Source organism: Natator depressus, chromosome 6 (genome assembly GCF_965152275.1).
Source record: "Natator depressus isolate rNatDep1 chromosome 6, rNatDep2.hap1, whole genome shotgun sequence".
NCBI lineage: Eukaryota > Metazoa > Chordata > Testudines > Cheloniidae > Natator > Natator depressus.
In genome coordinates, this window is record NC_134239.1 from 120150546 (window position 1) to 120171795 (window position 21250).

Consider the following 21250-nt stretch of genomic DNA (forward strand, 5'->3'; position numbering starts at 1 on the left):
GTTGTGGGGGGTTGCTGTCAGTATTAATGATTTATTTGTCCCAGCTCCCATAGCAATGGCTTGCAGAATGCCAGGAATCATCCATAACACTCACCCCAGTATTTTAAGAAAAAGCCTTTTCAATATCATTGCACTGTCGTTTATGATGTGAGATACTGTGATGTTACAAAAGCTCCTTCTCCGATCCCTTTTAAAGACACTTCCAGTTTGTCCCGTAGATATTAAAATTATTTCTGAGGTTCTTGGGGCAGCAGTATGAACACTAAGTGTTGTGCTAACAACATATCAGTTATGGTTGAGAGGACACTGGCCCTGAAAGGACCTATACTGTTTTAAAGCACTTTTACGTTTTCTAAGAATATCACCCTGAGCTGACAGTTCTTTATGCTTGTTTTTTCAGCAGGGACAATTTTTGGAAAGTTTGGTCAATTTTTGGCTGATTTTGAACAATCAAAACATGTGCAGGTAGGGGAATGCAGGGCTGCATGTTCTTCTATTGCTCATATTTTTTCAGATGCTTCCTTTGCATTTGAATAAGTGGGGTTTTTTTTTAAAAAAATTCAACATTGGATGACTTGGAATTCATTTTTAAAAATACTCAGATTTCCTAAAACATCAAAATTATTATACAAGGTGTCACACAAGGGCTATCTGCCCACATGGAAGTGTCTGAAGATAGTGGGACTCCCTAGGATGGGAACCCAAATGACCTCACATGCTCCTTGCAGTCACTGGCAGTGCCTGCTGCTTAATCTCCTGTGGGAGGGGGATGACAATTGGCGGGAGCATCTTTCCCAAGCTGGGGCCCAAAGGAGGGACCTACAAGGCCTTACCTGCCCACTGCAGTCATTGCTGCTCATCCTTTTCCTCCTACTTCCTATCAGCAGAATACATATCAGTGTGTATTTCAGTTATTCCACATTCAAATTAATATGTGAGGGAGCACAAGTTATTCTCATGCCTGAAAAGTAAGCCAAGCAACTGAATGGAATAAAACAATGTTAATGCCACGCTCTGACTGACATTTTAAATGTACAAAAGTCAGGAAATTCAAAGTTATTGTTCCCAAAGCAACTGTAACTCAACCACATAGTAACTTTTATGCTTTTACACCACCTAATGTTAAACAAATGACTACCTGTGGGCAAAGGGGCAGAGTTTTATTATAGTTGCTTTGGGAATCAGCTTTGTGTTTCCTGACTTATGTACATTTAAAATCTCTACCATAATATGTGATCTGTGAAGGAGATCACAAGTTGGAGAAATATTAGCTGTATATTGCTGATCAGCATCCTGATATCACTGTGATGGGCACAGTATAAGAACTTAAATAAAACAGAATGGAGCAGGGATAACAAGAAAAATTATGTGAAGTTCTACTCAAAATAAATTTGGCTACAAACTGCCTTAATTATAGCTAGTCAATGTCATGACTTCAACTTCCAGTGTTGTGTCTCAGCAAATAGTCACCAGAGAACCAGAAACTGAAAATGTGGTGTGGGTTATTGAACTATTCTGATAGCCCATGTTGTCAGGTAGAAATAAAAGTTTTCTTAGTCTTACTTCTACAGCATGAAAGAAGAACCCTGTCCTGCTTCATTGGACTATTTTTCAAGGTGACTACAGAACTCTTTAGTGAAAGTCTCCAGTGAAATCCAGCCCCAAAAAGAAAGAGCAGGACATTAAAAGAAAATCTAAACTTTCAGAGAAATAGTTGTACAGAGTTTGACCAAAGCAGTTCCAGATCCAAGGAAAATAAAAAAGGAATAATTCTAGCCTTTATCCTAATCTTCCTTCCTACTAATTTATGTTAGGGATTTGCCACATACCACAGTAGTTCTTGGAAAAACTAACTCAGAGGAATTTCTGGCTAATGAAGAGATGACAGTAAAGTAACAAAACTAAGTTACATTCATCAAAGTCAATACAGAAATAAATTTTGTGAAATAATATGAAATTCAAGCCTGAGGAAAGAAAGATCCCATACTCATTGTGGAACAGGGGTTACGTAAGCAAATCATAGACTGTCTTGAGGGCCACTTGTCCTCCCCTTCACCACTGCACAGACCACCTATTCCCATTTAAAAGTGCATAACATCCATGTGGCAATCACAGCAATTACATACTTTCCCAATATTATTTTTCCATGTATTTACAGTGATGAATACAATTTACTAGTGGAAATAGGGAGGAGGAGGAGGAGTTACCACCATGCGAAAAGTCCTCCACCAACCACCAAAATGCGTTTTGTGGGCCACATTTTGAGAACTTCTGCTATAGAAAATGTTTAAAATGCTGATGCATCTAATTCTTGTTCTTCAGCTATAAGTGATAAAGATTAAAATAATTACATCCAAGCATGACACCTGTTCCTGGATTTAATTCAATTTAAGAATTCAGGGTTCTGTTAAAGGAAGTCTTAAATATTCTTATATTCTGGAAGTAATTGTTGTGGCTTGTGAAAATACATATTAACATATTACATTTATGGAAACATCTGTAGATAATGATAGAAAGATTAACGGATATATATAAAGCGTGTGTATTTTTTTCAACCACTGTCTCCATAATGTCTAGAGAACATACATATTTCAAATTAATGATACATTCAAGTTTTATTTTCAGCTATAACTTCCAGGAGGCATTATTCTTTCAGACTTGACTTTGTAGCTTTGTAATAGCCCTACTGAACTTCAACTTTCATTAGAAGAAACCTATCAATTTTTACATAGTTTCTCTAGCTAAAGAAAACACATGCTCCATGTGGACTGCAAAAGATTCTTAAACAAAAGAAGGCTCTATTAGAAATACATTATAAAAATCCAAAGAAGAATCAAATCTCTCATGTGTCTGTCTATTAAATAAAACAAAAAGCTTTTCATGAACAAATTTAAGTCCCAACTGTTTTTTCTTCTCCCCAGCCAACCTCAGCTGCTTAAGGGCTATGATTTTCCTGAGTTCTGCTAAAAACCCACCCACTCTTCCTAGAAGGTATACAAAAATAACTGCAACTGCAATGTTCCTACATGTTTATGCAAAAAATCATTGTTCCTCCTAATTCTGGCAAAGGCATTCACTTAACACTGACATTTAACAAGCAGGATGTGTTCACCTATAAAGTAGCAGCTGTGCTTGGTTTTTAAATGCTGTATTTATTTAAACCCATATATGTTTATAGCTTTCCAAGTCTTCATTTCCCCTTTCCAAAGATTCGTGCCAATTTGGATCCTTTGTACATAACTTCTGCATTGAATACGATGGTTCAGTACGATAAAGCTGATCTTGACAAAGCTTCGGCTTTAAGGCGACAAACAGTTTAAGTTTGTATCCCCTTTTGATTTTTACTGGATTATTAAATATGCATACACAGAATAATATTTAAATTATACTGGTGAATAACTTTTTTTCTTCCTAAAGAAAACTGACTTCTGCCATCTTGTGGTCAAACGTACATACAGGAACACAGATATACTTGGTGCGGGGGCATGCCCTTTGTTCTGTCCAACTATATATTATATATATATACATACATACATACATACATACATACATACACACATATATATAAAAAGATTTCACAGAGCAAAATATTTTATTTTGAATTTTAAAAGAAAAAATTAGGACTTTAAAAATTGTATTTCCCGTTTCCAGCCTTCATCAACTTCCTGGGGGAAAGCAAGGGCTGAGGATGCTACTTCACTAATATTTGGAGCAGAAGCAGAAATACAAAAAAACACCGTGACACAGTGTGTGTGTTAACAGAAGTGTCCCTTCCTTCTGCTCCCTCACCTAAGGACTCAATTTGAAGAGACTCCTACCACTGCTAGAGGAGCAATGGGCCTGTTGTCTGATTTGGGGACATGAGAGCAGAAAGAACAGATGTCTGTGGTTGCAGGGAGAAGCTTGGAGAAGAAAGGATGCCACACAACTCCCCTCCTCCATTTTTATGTGCTCATCCATAACTTACTGCAAAATTCACATTCTGAGACTCTCACATTGAGACTTTCCATTTGGTCTCTGGTCAAAAGGTGATTTTTTTTTTTTTTTTTTTAAGTGTGAGCAAAATCCTTAAGACATTTTGAGTTTTGTGAAAATTTAGGAAAAATACACTAGCTGTACCTTCCTCTCTAGATTCAAAATGGGTTTTACTCCTTTAGTTTTCCTGCATTTTTTAAATGGAAAGGGCTAAAAAAGTCCCTATTTAGCAGCTTTAAGGTCGAATGTGTGCTTAAACCTCCAATGCATACTTTGCTAAATGTACACTTAGGAAAGAATGCTCACATGCACAGCACATTTCTCAAAAGCACAAAACACACCGATTTGATGAGCTTTCCTATCATGTATGCACAGTAGCAGTGTTTTAGATCATTCATCACTATTTTTTTAAGCCCACTGTTATGGATTTAACTCCCAACGAGTATGATGAGATTAATTGTAGGCATACGGCTCTTCAAAGAGGATGATTTACAGAAGCAGTTTCAAACTTCTGTAAATAAATTATTGAGGCAAATAGCTTAGTAAGTTGCATAACTTGATTACACATTTGTAAATATTAAATGCAAAAGGTATTTGTTAATACAATGTTGAGATTTCAGTTAAAATTTTAAAAATAACGAATGCAGAAATTAAGGTACCTACAGCTACGTTAACTTCAGACATATTGCACATAAGAATATTTTCAATCACTATTCTTACCATTATTATTATAATTGCTACGTGTCTTAATTAACATTGCTACAGCGAAGTTAAATTTAAAAAAAATCAACATGAATGCCAAATTTAACTGTGAGCTCTTAAAACTTGCATGTACAAAAGTGTTTGCATTTAAGTTTCGGTTTTGCCTTATTTTTATGTCTAATCCAGTTATAAAACACATTTAATTATTTATCTCAGTAAAAATATAGCAATAATCTGCCCAGATCATGTTAGCTAAATATCAAGTTGACCCATAGTATATCTGAAATACACTCTACATAATACTTTTATCGATCATAATCAAAATGATCTCTTATATAGCACATTTATCCACAGATGATATAGCACTTTATATTGGGAAAGAATCATTCTATATTATATACTAGCTAGCACCCTGTCTCAGAACAGGCATAACTGGTACTGCCCTGTTCTCATCTTCCCCTGACCTTAACTTTGCTTCATCCTCTCTTGAGGAACAGCATATGCTCTGCTGCTGTAACAACAACATTTTTGGTGGAGACTGGGACTAACACAGTCAGTAAACTAAAATCATTTGTATATTGTAAAGCGATTGGCTAAGAAACATTAAAGTAAGAAAGAAATATTTGATCCAAAGAGTTCTGATTGTTAATCTATAGAACTAAGTGATTCCAACAATACCTTGCTCATCCAAACTGGATCAGTACCATTTACGCAGACACCTATATAGGTATACAGACACCTGGATACTGTTTGGACTCAGTTGTGATAAAAATAGGTATCAAATATAGAAATTTACAGTAAAAGTGTATGAAGAGCAAAACAGAGTGGTAGATTTCAGTGCCTGTACTTTAATATCAGAATAGATGCTTAAAGACATGGATTTACCTTGCTGCTGTGTTACTTCAGATTTATTTCTCACATGAATGACTCGGGATCTTACTGGTTCAATCTGCACAACCTTTTGGCTCTGCTTCTGTATATCAGTTATTAAAATCATGTTATAATTCTGGGTTTTTTCTTAAATACAGTAAAAACAAATGCAGTTTTAAGAACCATTTACTTAGCGCTCAGAATTGTTAAAAGATTCATACGTTCTTGGTCTCCATTTCAATTTTAAAAGAATTCAACCCTAATTTGCCTTTTGTAACCATTTATTTTCTTTGACAACAAACAGCATGGCAAGCTATTCTCTGATGTGATTCCCATGTAGTCAGTAGAGATGAGCAGGCACCATTTACAGCCGAAGACATGGGGGCCCTCAATTTTTAATCAAAGGATATGACAGCAACAACTTGTCAGGGGCTCCCTTATCTCATTCCTCTGCAACCAAGAACTTCCTCTTTCTCCTGTTTACAGGAATTGAAGGGTCTTGGAGAAAAAAATTCAGCTGCTTCCTCTAAATTGAAAGCCCTGTATAGAGTGAAGTAGTCTTTAAGACCACTTCCTGGAATCCTCCTCAAGGCCCATCTCTGCCATAACACTTACATAAATCAGTTAATGGCTAGGCTGAAGGACAGACAGATCAGGATAGTTCACTCTTATAACAAAAAATGCAATGTATATACAAAGTTACATCACCTCTACCTTCATCACCTTCATATGTTGTTTGTCTATTGTAAGTTCTTTGGGGCAGGGACAGGGACTGTGGCACAGAGCCACCCTGTTAGATAGACTGTCCATAAGAAATGCAGAGAAAAGGGGGAAGTAGATTGTAGAAAGACATGAAGACATACAGAGTTTAAGGATTATCTGAGTAAAATGCTAAATCCAGTTTATCAATTACACTGTTCATGTAACAGTTAAATAAAAGCATTCACTGAGACTTCCGGGGGCCATGTCTCCATATGTATTTGGGGCCCAATTCTGCTTGGGGCCTTTGGATGCTACTGCACTATAACTTTTAAAAATAAAAATAGAATTTCCTGGATTTTGGCTGTAGCTCAGGCTCATACACTTTAGTCAGCAGAGAGTCTCTCCAGAGGACACGGAGGAAAAGCAGTAGTGATATCTTGCCCCCAAGGCTACAAGAAGGAAAGGTAAGGAGTAACTGGTTCTTGTAAAATCCCTGCTTTATTGCTTAGAGCTAAGACATCCACTTCAGGTGGACCCCCACAGGTATTCTTTGCTAAGTGCTCAGTGTCGTACAATATTCAAAGTTAGTCCCTGTCCCTTGAGAAACCCATTTGCAGTGACTGATGAGCCCACAGAAGAAACACTTACTGGAGCTAACTAATTAGTACAAGCTCTAAGATACTATCTACCTATCTTAGGTATCCATCACCTTATCTGAGTGCTAGGCTACCACAGGTTTAGCATAGGGTGGGCCAACATATCACTGCAGGAGGATGAGGTCTCGTTGGCTCACCTGTGGTCTAGAAGAGTCTCCTGCACTGTACCTTTGCCTGCCACATCAATTTAACAGGTAAATATTCCTCCTGCACGTGCTCTTTTTATCTAGCTGCTCTGAATGGCAACAGAGTTCCTAACCATTTACAAGCAATGCACAAAAGCTATGCATATTTTACCTTTGGAAGATCTTCTGATAGAGATGTTAGTCTGTCATTTGCTTGTGCTGTTTGAGGAGCAGGGTTTAAGAGTGGCTGAGACTCCAATTCAGCCATGCTCATTGGACCATGACTAACATCTGCAGCATCTCCAAGAAGTTCTGCTGAGATTATAAAACATATACAAACATTAATGGGGAAAAAGAATCCCTGGTAAATCCAAATTAGAGCCACAGTCTCCCAACTACCCCGTGTTTGTATCTAGGCTCATCAATGGGACATTCCATAATGAAGTGAATGATTCTCTCTCTACTCACTCATGTTTTCAACAGAACTCAGATTAACAAGCCATTTCTTTGTGTAGGTACCAAAATCATTGCTCTCTGTACAGTGTTGTGGGGTAGTAAGGGTTTTTTTAAGCTGTTCAATGTGAGGTCTTTTTAACTGGCATTTAGAAACCCCCAGGCTTTCCATCAGTGTAAAATAATTTTAAAGCTGTTAACATTTTAGGCAGAAGCTATTTAACAATATCCTTTTAATTTTCCTTGCTGAAAGGAGAAAGAAAAAATCTCAATGGAAGTGAGGGAAACAGTTTTATGATCTGTAGATTTCTAACATGGGTAGACCTTAATGGTGGCTCCTGAGTGGCTACAGTTCATCATGTCACTATTTACTAAATGAGTTTTATTCCTCTTAATGGAAAGAGAGACTGGAAAGGCTTCTTCATTAAAGTGTTTCATTTTTACTGTGTGAATGAACAGAAACCTAAGAACAGTAATTGAAAAAAAAAAAAAGTAATTTGCTATATAATCCATACAGTTTATCACAGTTGTACAGCCTGTATGTACATGAAACATCTTTATGAAAAGTATGCTTACAGTTCATGAATTAACTTTGTAGACCACAGTTATCTCACCAAAACTAAAACACTAGTCTGAAACCTAATTAGTGTAAAATATTATGCTTGTGCTGAGATTTTGTATGACATATTTCAGCCTGTGGCTAATTTTTATAGCCAAATTCTTAAGCACTGATACAGAGATATATAATGGAAATGCTGATAGACCTTTAATTATATTATGGTGAGTCAAGTAGGCAACACTATAATTTCTAAACTCTTGGAATAGACATCAAGTTTTATTATACAAATAAAATCAGGTCACAAGACTGAAGATATATTTATTTCAGATATATCAACAACAAGCAAGTGACTCATTTTGATGTACAAGTTGAATACCTATTGTAAGAGGATATGATTGACAATTCACGTCTTTCAATATGAACGTGTAGAGTTATGCCTGGAAATTTTTGACCCTTTATAGCCAGGTGATGTAATGGTTATTTAGTTTTACTGTTAAATATAACTCTTGTAGACTACACCATAGGCGCTGAGATTGCAAGAAAAATGGCACTTAACCCTAGCTGTTGACAGACTAATGGATGGATCCACTCACACAACACATTAGGTATACTGAGGAATTAGCTGAAAAGTGGCAACAATTCAAAGGTGATTATCAATAGTTTCATTTTTTCCTGAAAGAGATTATTTTAAATTGAACAGTTTCTGTGCTGTCTTTGGTTGAACTGCCAAAGCTATTAGGAAACAAGATCTTTTGTTCCTCCTTAGTACTAAAATACTGTTTAAGTCAGAAGTAGGCCCCAGCTTTCCTACAAGGTTGTTTTCTTAGAAATGCTCTCTGAATAGCTTTGCTCAATGTTCAGTGGCTGTCAAAATGCAAACAGAAAGTTACAATGTATTAAAGAAAGGGATGTAAAAATAATACTGGAAATATCATCTAAAACAATAGTACATCCCCATCTGGAATGGTATCCACTTTAATCAAAAATGACATAGCAGAAATAGAAGGGATTCAGAGACAGACAACAAAATGGCTGCCTTAAGGGATCAATTTATCCTAGAGAACATCAATTCGAATCTGTTCCAAGTCACCAGTGACCAAAAGCTCTTAGCTGATAATGATTACATGAAATGTGTGAATTGGAGTTGGCATCTCTGTCCATTTCCTACTGGACAAATGTCCACAATACAAAGTCACTATCCCAAAAGGCAACAGTTGCTCCTCTCCTGACAGTCTCATCGGAGGAGTCAAAGTTTAAATCAACATGTAAACTGAATTACCTTCTCATCTCTAGAGTTACTGGTCTTGTCTACACCCAAGCTTGCACTAGTATAACCACTGATTTAGCTGAATCCGTGCAAGTTTTTGTGTAGACACTCTTATTTTGGTTTCAGAATTGTTTGTCAGTTTAGCCTAACCTGGTTTTAAGCCAAACCAAAATAAACCAGACTTGACTGAAATAGGAATGTCTATGCGTAAACTTGCCCCAGTTTAAATCCGTTTAATAAAATACACCTTTAGTTAAACCTATGCAAGCTTAAGTAGAAGGAGATGCAGAAGGATGGGCCAGTGGCTAGGGTGCTGGTTTGGGACTACAGAGACTTGAGCTCAATTCCCAGCTCTGCCACACTTCCTGCATGACCTTGGACAAGCCACTTGGTCTCTGATCCTCAGTACCACATCTGCAAAACATATGGGAATGACAGAACAGTGCTATCTCACAGGAATGTTTGCGGATACAATACATTAAAGACTGCAAGGTGATCAGGTACTATGGTGATGGGGGCCACACAAGTATCAGAAAGAGAGAGGGGGCAAGCAGCATGTAAAAGCTTGCACTGTCAGTACTATACCTGTTTTAAGGACGTTAGCTTCAAGGACTGTTTGTTAATCTAGCATTTATGGTAACTAAATTCACCCTTAAAGAACAGAAGACACATGACAGCTAGGTTTTGTGTAAAGTAAAGGACTATTTGGCACGATTCTATTTAATACTGTATAATCCTTTAGTGAATGCCACATGTTACCAACAAGATTGAAGATGCTGCTTTAGACATGCCAAAGCATTCAAACTCCACCCAGCGAAGCTGGGAAAGACACAATCCAGACTGAAGTAAAGAGAGGTGCTTTGGTTTTTAGTTACTGGAGATGGAAGAACTGGAAGCCTAATGGAATCAGTTAAGGCCACTGCCAGCATAAATGGAAAACAGACCTATAACAATTCATAAGGAACTACTAGATCACTAACTTCCCTCCATCTAACCCCTCCTCCTGTGAAAGGTTTCAGAGCCCTGGTCTACACTAGGACTTTAGGTCGAATTTAGCAGCATTAAATCGATGTAAACCTGCACCCGTTCACACGATGAAGCCCTTTATTTCGACTTAAAGGGCTCTTAAAATCGATTTCCTTACTCCACCCCTGACAAGTGGATTAGCGCTTAAATCGGCCTTGCCGGGTCGAATTTGGGGTACTGTGGACACAATTCGACGGTATTGGCCTCCGGGAGCTATCCCAGAGTGCTCCATTTTGACCGCTCTGGACAGCACTCTCAACTCAGATGCACTGGCCAGGTAGACAGGAAAAGAACCGCGAACTTTTGAATCTCATTTCCTGTTTGGCCAGCGTGGCAAGCTGCAGGTGACCATGCAGAGATCATCAGCAGAGGTGACCATGATGGAGTCTCAGAATCGCAAAAGAGCTCCAGCATGGACCGAACGGGAGGTACGGGATCTGATCGCTGTATGGGGAGAGGAATCCGTGCTATCAGAACTCCGTTCCAGTTTTCGAAATGCCAAAACCTTTGTCAAAATCTCCCAGGGCATGAAGGACAGAGGCCATAACAGGGACCCGAAGCAGTGCCGCGTGAAACTGAAGGAGCTGAGGCAAGCCTACCAGAAAACCAGAGAGGCGAACGGCCGCTCCGGGTCAGAGCCCCAAACATGCCGCTTCTATGATGAGCTGCATGCCATTTTAGGGGGTTCAGCCACCACTACCCCAGCCGTGTTGTTTGACTCCTTCAATGGAGATGGAGGCAATATGGAAGCAGGTTTTGGGGACGAAGAAGATGATGATGATGACGAGGTTGTAGATAGCTCACAGCAAGCAAGCGGAGAAACCGGTTTTCCCGACAGCCAGGAACTGTTTCTCACCCTGGACCTGGAGCCAGTACCCCCTGAACCCACCCAAGGCTGCCTCCTGGACCCAGCAGGCGGAGAAGGGACCTCCGGTGAGTGTACCTTTTAAAATACTATACATGGTTTAAAAGCAAGCATGTGAAAGGATTACTTTGCCCTGGCATTCGCGGCTCTCCTGGATATACTCCCAAAGCCTTTGCAAAAGGTTTCTGGGGAGGGCAGACTTATTGCGTCCGTCATGGTAGGACACTTTACCACTCCAGGCCAGTAACACGTACTCGGGAATCATTGTACAACAAAGCATTGCAGTGTATGTTTGCTGGCATTCAAGCAACATCCGTTCTTTATCTCTCTGTGTTATCCTCAGGAGAGTGAGATATAATCCATGGTCACCTGGTTGAAATAGGGTGCTTTTCTTCAGGGGACACTCAGAGGAGCCCATTCCTGCTGGGCTGTTTGCCTGCGGCTGAACAGAAATGTTCCCCGCTGTTAGCCACAGGGAGGGGGGAGGGTTGAGGGGGTAGCCACGCGGTGGGGGGAGGCAAAATGCGACCTTGTAACGAAAGCACATGTGCTATGTATGTAATGTTAATAGCAAGGTTTACCCTGAAAGAGTGTAGCCACTGTTTTATAAAATGTGTCTTTTTAAATACCGCTGTCCCTTTTCTTTTCTCCACCAGCTGCATGTGTTTCAATGATCACAGGATCTTCTCCTTCCCAGAGGCTAGTGAAGATTAGAAAGAAAAAAAAACGCACTCGAGATGAAATGTTCTCCGAGCTCATGCTGTCCTCCCACACTGACAGAGCACAGACGAATGCGTGGAGGCAAATGTCAGACTGCAGGAAAGCACAAAATGACCAGGAGGAGAGGTGGCGGGCTGAAGAGAGTAAGTGGCGGGCTGAAGAGAGGGCTGAAGCTCGAATGTGGCGGCAGCGTGATGAGAGGAGGCAGGATTCAATGCTGAGGCTGCTGGAGGACCAAACCAGTATGCTCCAGTGTATGGTTGAGCTGCAGCAAAGGCAGCTGGAGCACAGACTGCCACTATAGCCCCTGTGTAACCAACCGCCCTCCTCCCCAAGTTCCATAGCCTCCACACCCAGACGACCAAGAACGCGGTGGGGGGGCCACCGGCCAACCAGCCACTCCACCACAGAGGATTGCCCCAAAAAAAGAAGGCTGGCATTCAATAAATTGTAAATAAGTTGTAAACTTTTAAAGTGCTGTGTGGCATTTTCCTTCCCTCCTCCACCACCCCTCCTGGGCTACCTTGGTAGTCATCCCCCTATTTGTGTGATGAATGAATAAAGAATGCATGAATGTGAAGCAACAATGACTTTATTGCCTCTGCAAGCGGTGATCAAAGGGAGGAGGGGAGGGTGGTTAGCTTACAGGGAAGTAGAGTGAACCAAGGCGCGGGGGGTTTCATCAAGGAGAAACAAACAGAACTTTCACACCGTAGCCTGGCCAGTCATGAAACTGGTTTTCAAAGCCTCTCTGATGCGTACCGCACCCTCCTGTGCTCTTCTAACCGCCCTGGTGTCTGACTGCGCGTAACCAGCAGCCAGGCGATTTGCCTCAACCTCCCACCCCGCCATAAACGTCTCCCCCTTACTCTCACAGATATTGTGGAGCACACAGCAAGCAGTAATAACAGTGGGAATATTGGTTTCGCTGAGGTCTAAGCGAGTCAGTAAACTGCGCCAGCGCGCCTTTAAACGTCCAAATGCACATTCTACCACCATTCTGCACTTGCTCAGCCTGTAGTTGAACAGCTCCTGACTGCTGTCCAGGCTGCCTGTGTACGGCTTCATGAGCCATGGCATTAAGGGGTAGGCTGGGTCCCCAAGGATACATATAGGCATTTCAACATCACCAACAGTTATTTTCTGGTCTGGGAATAAAGTCCCTTCTTGAAGCTTTTGAAACAGACCAGAGTTCCTGAAGATGCGAGCGTCATGTACCTTTCCCGGCCATCCCACGTTGATGTTGGTGAAACGTCCCTTGTGATCCACCAGAGCTTGCAGCACTATTGAAAAGTACCCCTTGCGGTTTATGTACTCGCCGGCTTGGTGCTCCGGTGCCAAGATAGGGATATGGGTTCCGTCTATGGCCCCACCACAGTTAGGGAATCCCATTGCAGCAAAGCCATCCACTATGACCTGCACATTTCCCAGGGTCACTACCCTTGATATCAGCAGATCTTTGATTGCGTGGCCTACTTGCATCACAGCAGCCCCCACAGTAGATTTGCCCACTCCAAATTGATTCCCAACTGACCGGTAGCTGTCTGGCGTTGCAAGCTTCCACAGGGCTATCGCCACTCGCTTCTCAACTGTGAGGGCTGCTCTCATCTTGGTATTCATGCGCTTCAGGGCAGGGGAAAGCAAGTCACAAAGTTCCATGAAAGTGCCCTTACGCATGCGAAAGTTTCGCAGCCACTGGGAATCGTCCCAGACCTGCAACACTATGCGGTCCCACCAGTCTGTACTTGTTTCCCGAGCCCAGAATCGGCGTTCCACAGCATGAACCTGCCCCATTAGCACCATGATGCATGCATTGGCAGGGCCCATGCTTTCAGAGAAATCTGTGTCCATGTCCTGATCACTCACATGACCGCGCTGACGTCGCCTCCTCGCCTGGTAGCGCTTTGCCAGGTTCTGGTGCTGCATATACTGCTGGATAATGCGTGTGGTGTTTAATGTGCTCCTAATTGCCAAAGTGAGCTGAGTGGACTCCATGCTTGCCTTGGTATGGCGTCCGCACAGAAAAAAGGCGCGGAATGATTGTCTGCCGTTGCTCTGACGGAGGGAGGGGCGACTGACGACACGGCTTACAGGGTTGGCTTCAGGGGGCTAAAATCCACAAAGGGGGTGGCTTTACATCAAGGAGTAGTTCAGGCAGGACTTCACGGAGGGTTCCAATAAGAAATGGTGCACCTAAGTTATTGTTCTTATTGGAACAAGGAGGTTAGCCTGGCCTCTGATTGATACATGGCTAGATTTACCTCGCTGCACCTTCCCTGTGAGTGACTGCAGTGTGACCTAGAGGAATGAGTCCCCTAGACAGGGGAGGAGGCAAATGAGTACAAAACAAATCTGGTCTATTTCTTGTTTTGATCCACTCCATCTATCTTTTACATCTTTCGCTGGCAGCAGACGGTGCAGAAGGACATATTGCCTGCCTGCTCACCATAAGACGGTTCAATAGGACTGACTGCCGGACTTAAGAGAATGACCTGGTCAAGTCACTAAAAATTTAGTCCCTGCGCCCATGTCTGCCCAGGCGCTCCTGATCGACCTCACACAGGCGACCAGGAGTACCTCGGACATGACGAGGACGGCTACCAGTCGTATTGTACTGTCTGCTGCCACAAGGCAATGGGTTGCTGCTACTGTGTAGCAATGCCGTACCGCGTCTGCCAGCACCCAGGAGACATACGGTGACGGTTACCTGAGCGGGCTCCATGCTTGCGGTGGTATGGCGTCCGCACAGGTAACTCAGGAAAAAAGGCGCGAAACGATTGTCTGCCCTTGCTTTCACGGAGGGAGGGAGGGAGGGAAGGGGGGACTGACGATATGTACCCAGAACCACCCGCGACAATGTTTCAGCCCCATCAGGCATTGGGATCTCAACCCAGAATTCCAATGGGCAGCGGAGACTGCGGGAACTGTGGGATAGCTACCCACAGTGCAACGCTCCGGAAGTCGACTCTAGCCTCGGTACTGTGGAAGCACTCCGCCGAGTTAATGCACTTAATGCACTTCTGTGGGGACACACACACTCGAATATATAAAACCGATTTCTAAAAAAACGACTTCTATAAATTCGACCTTATTCCGTAGTGTAGACATACCCAGAGAGGAGGACATGAGCTTATTTTCTCCCAGTAGGAGATGTGGGGGAAACAGCAAGTGTAGCTTCACTAGAAAATCACCAACTATTGGCAACAAATGTCAAGAACCCTCTCCCCTTCAATAGGTTTGAAAATGTTTTAACCACTAATATGGGAAAGGGCAGTTTTCAACACCTAGCAGAGAAAGTATGCAAGACCCTTCCTCGTACTAGGTGGTGTTCAACACCAGGTACCAAAAATGTGCTCAACACAGTTCCAGTTTGTCCACACTACATTCTGATACATTTTCCATCCCATCATGGTCTCCAGTAGATAACAGAGGAAAGATCATGTTCTAGCTTATACCTGTAACCCTGTCACACTCTCCTGGTGATGGTACACGGTGGGGTCTCTGTTCAGTAACCAGGCCAGCAGCCTGGTCTGTATAAACTGAACGTCCCATTAGAATACTTTCTGCTGCTCTTGTCAGTCTAGGTCTTTGGCCTTCACTAAGTTCTCCAACACTATTATCAGAGTCCTAGAGAAAACAGAGTAACGCATTCAGTGAATCACAACAGATATCTTTCAAACTATGTAATACCATTTAAATATAATATTCTTTAACATACATGTATATAGCTTTATACTACTAGTGCTGTATAAAGAAGACCGCAACCTGAAAGACACACGTGACCACAGGGTGGAATGTAAGACCTACCTTTACCATTGGACTGTATCGAGCAATGGAGAGATTATTTCCTTTGTTGTTGGTTTGCCAAAGGAGCTGAGATGTATTGTTTTAAAGAACAGAATCTTCAAAAAGTTACTAGAAGCATAGAACTGGAAGGGACCTCAAGAGGTCATCTAGTCCAGTCCCCTGCACTCATGCCAGGACTAGTATTATCCAGACCATCCTCACAGGTGTTTGTCTAACCTGCTCTTAAAAAATCTCCAATGATGGAGATTCCACAACCTCCCTGAGCAATTTATTCCAGTGCTTAACCACCCTGACAGTTAGGAAATTTTTCTTAACATTCAACCTAAACCTCCCTTGCTGCAATTGAAGCCTGTTGCTTCTTGTACTATCCTCAGAGCTTAAGGAGAATAAATAAAGACAATAATTTTTCTCCCTTCTCCTTGTAACAACCTTTTATGTTCTTGAAAACTGTTATGTTCCCACCCAGTCTTCTCTTCTCCAGCCTAAAACAACCCAATTGTTTCAATCTTCTCTCAATGGTCATGTTTTCTAGACCTTTAATCATTTTTGTTACTCTTCTCTGGACTCTCTCTAATTTGTCCACATCGTTCCTGAAAAGCGGTGCCCAGAACTAGACACAATACTCCAGCTGAGGCCTAATCAGTAAAGCGGAAGAATTACTTCTTGTGTCTTACTTACAACACTCCTGCAATACATCCCAAAATGATGTTCGCTTTTTTTGCAACAGCGTTACACTGTTGACTGATATTTAGCTTGGGGGCCACTATGACCCCCAGATCCCTTTCCGCAGTACTCCTTCCTAGGCAGTCATTTCCCATTCTGAATGTGTGCAGCTGATTACTCCACTTAGGAAGGAACTCTTTGCATTTGTCCTTATTGAATTTCATCCTATTTTTTTCAGACCATTTCTCCAGTTTGTCCAGATCATTTTGAATTTTAATCCTATCCTCCAAAGCACATGCAACCCCTCCCAGCTTGGTACATCCACAAACTTTACAAGTGTACTCTCTATGCCACTATCTACATCATTGATGAAGATACTGAATAAAACTGGACCCAGGACCAATCCCTGTGGGACTACTCGATATGCCCTTCCAGCTTGATTTTGAATCACTGATAAGTACTCTCTGGGAATGGTTTTCCAACCAGTTATGCACCAACCTTATAGTACCTCCATTTCCTTAATTTGTTTATGAGAAGGTCATGTGAGACCATATCAAAAGAGTTACTAAAGTCAAGATATACCACATCTACAGGTTCCCCCCATCCACAAGGCTTGTTACCACGTCAAAGAAAGCTATTAGGTTGGTTTGACACAATTTGTTCTTGGCATATCCATGCTGACTGTTACTTGTCACCTGTTATCTTTTAGGCGTTTGCAAATTGATTGCTTAATTATTTGTTCCATTTATCTTTCCAAGTACTGAAGTTAAGCTGACTGGTCTGTAATTCCCCGAAGCTGTCTTTATTCCCCTTTTTATAGAGGGGTACTATATTTACCCTTTTCCAATCCTCTGGAATCTCTCCCATCTTCCATGACTTTTCAAAGATAATCGCTAATGGCTCAGATATTTCCTCAGTCAGCTCCTTGAGTATTCTAGAATGTATTTCAACAGACCCTGGTGACTTGAAGACATCTAATTTGGCTAAGTAATTTTTAACTTGTTCTTTCCCTATTTTAGCCTCTGATCCGACCTCATTTTCATTGGCATTCACTATGTTAGATGTCCAATTGCTACTAAAATTTTTGGTGAAAACAAACAAAAAAGTCATTTATCACTTCTGCCATTTTCACATTTTCTGTTATTGTTCATCCCTCCCCCACATTTAGTAATGGGCCTACCTTGTCCTTGGTCTTCCTCTTGCTCCCAGGGTATTTGAAGAGTGTATTCTTGTTCTATGTATCCTTTATGTCTCTAGCTAGTTTAATCTTGTTTTGTGCCTTGGCTTTTCTAGTTTTGTCCCTACATACTTGTGTTGTTTGTTTATATTCTTCCTTTCTAATTTGACCTAGTTTCCACTTTTTGTAGGACTCTTTTTTGAGTTTCAGATCATTGAAGATCTCCGGGTAAAGCTAGGGTGGTCTCTTGCTATACTTCCTATCTTTCCTATGCAGTGGGGTAGTTTGTTCTTTTGCCCTTAATAATGTCTCTTTGAAAAACTGCCAACTCTCTTGAACTGTTTTCCCCCTTAGACTTGCTTCTCCTGGGATATTACCTACTAACTCCCTGTGTTTATTAAAGTCTGCCTTCTTGAAATCCATTATCTTTACTGTGCTGTTTTCCATCCTATCATTCCTTAGAATCATGAACTCTACCATTTCATAAAAAGAACAGGAGTACTTGTGGCACCTTAGAGACTAACAAATTTATTTGAGCATAAGCTTTCGTGAGCTACAGCTCACTTCATCGGATGCATGCAGTGGAAAATACGTGGGGAGATCTTATATACACAGAGAACATGAAACAATGGGTGTTACCATACACACTGTAACGAGAGTGATCAGCTAAGGTGAGCTATTACCATTTCATGATCACTTTCACCTAAGGTGCCTTCCACTTTCAAATTCTCAACCAGTTCCTCCCTATTTGTCAAAATCAAATTTGGTCCAGCCTCTCCCCTAGTAGCTTTCTCCACCTTCTGAACTAAAAAATTGTCACCAATACATTCCAAGAACTTCTGGATAATCTGTGTCCTGCTATATTATTTATCATGCTCATCTCTGTGATATAACCATCAAGAGTTGTCAACCAATGTGACATCTGCAGTACTTAAAAGGTGGCAAGCCTGTGCTGTTGCACTATGCCAAAATAAAAAGTTCATCTTCAGTGAGATTTTGATATGGCCTGAATGTTTCTCCAGGTTCCAAGTTTCAATCAAGCTGGATAATGAAACCAGTTAACTCTCCTCCATTCAATGGGAAACAAGCAATGTATTCATGAGATTTGTGTGTATGAAGGACCAGGAAAATAATTATGATCCTGTGCTAAAGCAGTGTGATGAGTATTTTGTTTCTAGAGGCAATCTCATATGCAAGAAGGTATGCTTGCGCTAGCATTGCCAGAATCTGTAAAAAGAAAAGGAGGACTTGTGGCACCTTAAAGACTAGCAAATTTATTTGAGCATAAGCTTTCGTGAGCTACAGCTCACTTCATCGGATGCATCTGGACACATGCATCCGATGAAGTGAGCTGTAGCTCACGAAAGCTTATGCTCAAATAAATTGGTTAGTCTCTAAGGTGCCACAAGTCCTCCTTTTCATTTTGCGGATACAGACTAACACGGCTGCTACTCTAGAATCTGTAAAGGCATTTGTTAGAACATTGTGTGAACAGGCTAAGGACAGAGTATGGGACAGACAAAGAAAAGCAATTAGAGCTGCATTTGTAATTGCCAATGCTGACAAGAAAGTGTCACTAAGATTACAGCTGGAGTGAGAGTTAATACTACAGAAAGCTCTTCAAATAGTTCATCTTCTAATCTCATTAAGCAAACAAAATAAAGATTAGGGACAGTTCAGGCTAAGCAAGACAGAAGGAAGAAATGGGATATGTTCCAGGAAAGTCACAAAAAGCAAGAAATTGACCTAAACACAGGTATTCCATGAGTTATGCGGCAGTGTCCTCCCAAAAAAAAAAAAAGAAAAGGAGTACTTGTGGCACCTTAGAGACTAACCAGTTTATTGAGCATGAGCTTTCGTGAGCTACAGCTCACTTCATCGGATGCATAGCATATCGTGGAAACTGCAGAAGACATTATATACACACAGAGACCATGAAACAAAACTTCCTCCCACCCCACTCTCCTGCTGGTAACAGCTTATCTAAAGTGATCTTCAAGTAGGGCCATTTCCAGCACAAATCCAGGTTTTCTCACCCTCCCCCCTCCCCCCCCCCCCCACATACACACATACAAACTCACTCTCCTGCTGGTAATAGCCCATCCCTCTTTGAAACCTCTCTTTATAATGCGCATGATAATCAAGGTGGGTCATTTCCAGCACTAATCCAGGTTTTCTCACCCCCCCCCCACACCCCTCTCCAAAAACCACACACACAAACTCACTCTCCTGCTGGCAATAGCTCATCTTACAATGTGCACAGCAATAATCCAAGTTTAACCAGAACGTCTTGGGGGGGGGGGGGGTTTCTCTCTGTCTGAATATCCTTCTAGGCCCAGCCAGGACTATGCAATCAGTTCATTCATCTTTTTACTTACACAAAGCTGTCAATTGGCTGCAAACTTTTGAATTGAAAATACCTAACTGCATTACAGAAATATTACTGGTCTAAACTCTTTTAATATAGGCTGATAAGTACGTTTTTCAAATAGCCTTTAGGTAAACAGAATTTTTGTTGTTGTTCTTCTGGTCAGCACAAAAGAAAGTGAGACTTAATTAAGTGCATGAAATCTTTTGTCACCATCTATTCCCTAGATCTCCCCCAAACCATCCATCTGGTTGTGACTGCCATAAACTTCTTGCCCTTTCAAAATGGCCAGATAAAGCATGGCCAGACATTGTTGGAATACTTCTAAATGTTCACGTAGTGGAGACTGATACATATGATGTTACGTACAGCAAAAATATTGTTTATAAATAGGTTTCAGAGTAACAGCCGTGTTAGTCTGTATTCGCAAAAAGAAAAGGAGTACTTGTGGCACTTAGAGACTAACCAATTTATTTGAGCATAAGCTTGAAGTGAGCTGTAGCTCACGAAAGCTTATGCTCAAATAAATTGGTTAGTCTCTAAGGTGCCACAAGTACTCCTTTTCTTTTTGTTTATAAATAGAAGAGAATTTTAAGTACTTAGAAGCCTGGAGTAGACCCAGCAAAAGAATCAGCATTCTCTACAGAAGAATTTCCTTCTAGGGGCAAGAGGTTGGATACAACTTTTTGTTTTTCCATAAGCAAAAGAAACTTCAGATTTTTTACCTTCTTTGTATCAAAAAATATCGTTTCAGAATGCCCAGTATCTTTGCTTTAATTCCCAATAGCAATGAAAAGGAAATAAGATACCTCAGAGTGGTAAATTACTTCTTGTAAAGCAACCGGTGCCTGATTTAGTTTAGCAAAAAGAGAGAGTACTGGATCTCTGTGGTATCCCCTATGGGGTCTTCTCATGACCTGTCCTTCACTGGGAGGATCGTAATCCTAAAACAAAATAAAAAACCTTTTTTGTAGTCAGATCATCCTTAGTGTAGAGTTAACTGTACATTATTTTTATAAAGCATCTCCATCTTTTACTACAGTTACCAATATTAAAAATGTTTGTAAAAAAAAGTACAAATAGTTCAAAACAGGGAGACTGGCAGCACAGCTTCCTCTCTTTAGCAAAAGAAGGGCACAATCAATATATTAAGAGTTTTGATACACAGGACCTTAACAGTCTGAGACAGAAAAAACCTATTAGACCATAAAGTCCTATTCCCCCAGCAAATGCATAATATAGCCCAGATGCAGAATCTGGTATTGAAATTATTATTAAGGCTAATGTTAAAATTATATAATACATCGGTTAAGAA

At 41.0% G+C, this 21250-nt stretch overlaps 2 protein-coding genes across 2 annotated transcripts in view; one reads left to right on the forward strand and one right to left on the reverse strand.

The window, feature by feature from the left end:
• The window catches only part of KIAA0586 (KIAA0586 ortholog), a 139628-nt gene that overhangs the window by 22971 nt on the left and 95407 nt on the right, over window positions 1-21250 (reverse strand). Inside the window, exons 27-30 of the mRNA XM_074956428.1 lie at window positions 20745-20879; window positions 15376-15547; window positions 7203-7345; window positions 5563-5650 (exon numbers count right to left, since the gene is read on the reverse strand). Coding sequence (XP_074812529.1) covers window positions 5563-5650; window positions 7203-7345; window positions 15376-15547; window positions 20745-20879 — 538 coding nt within the window. The remainder of the gene's footprint in view (window positions 1-5562; window positions 5651-7202; window positions 7346-15375; window positions 15548-20744; window positions 20880-21250) is intronic.
• Window positions 10645-12335, forward strand: LOC141989581 (uncharacterized). Its single transcript, XM_074956430.1, has 2 exons — window positions 10645-11268; window positions 11857-12335. Exons 1-2 carry the CDS (start codon window positions 10686-10688, stop codon window positions 12222-12224), a joined length of 951 nt encoding a protein of 316 aa, XP_074812531.1. The 5' UTR covers window positions 10645-10685; the 3' UTR covers window positions 12225-12335.

What these genes read in the sequence shown, in the direction of transcription:
- LOC141989581 (XM_074956430.1), top strand. Translation starts at nt 10,686, where the DNA reads ATGCAGAGATCATCAGCAGAGGTGACCATGATGGAGTCTCAGAATCGC. An exon ending in AGGCGGAGAAGGGACCTCCG is followed by an intron (nt 11,269 to 11,856) that starts GTGAGTGTACCT and finishes TTTCTCCACCAG; the next exon opens with CTGCATGTGTTTCAATGATC.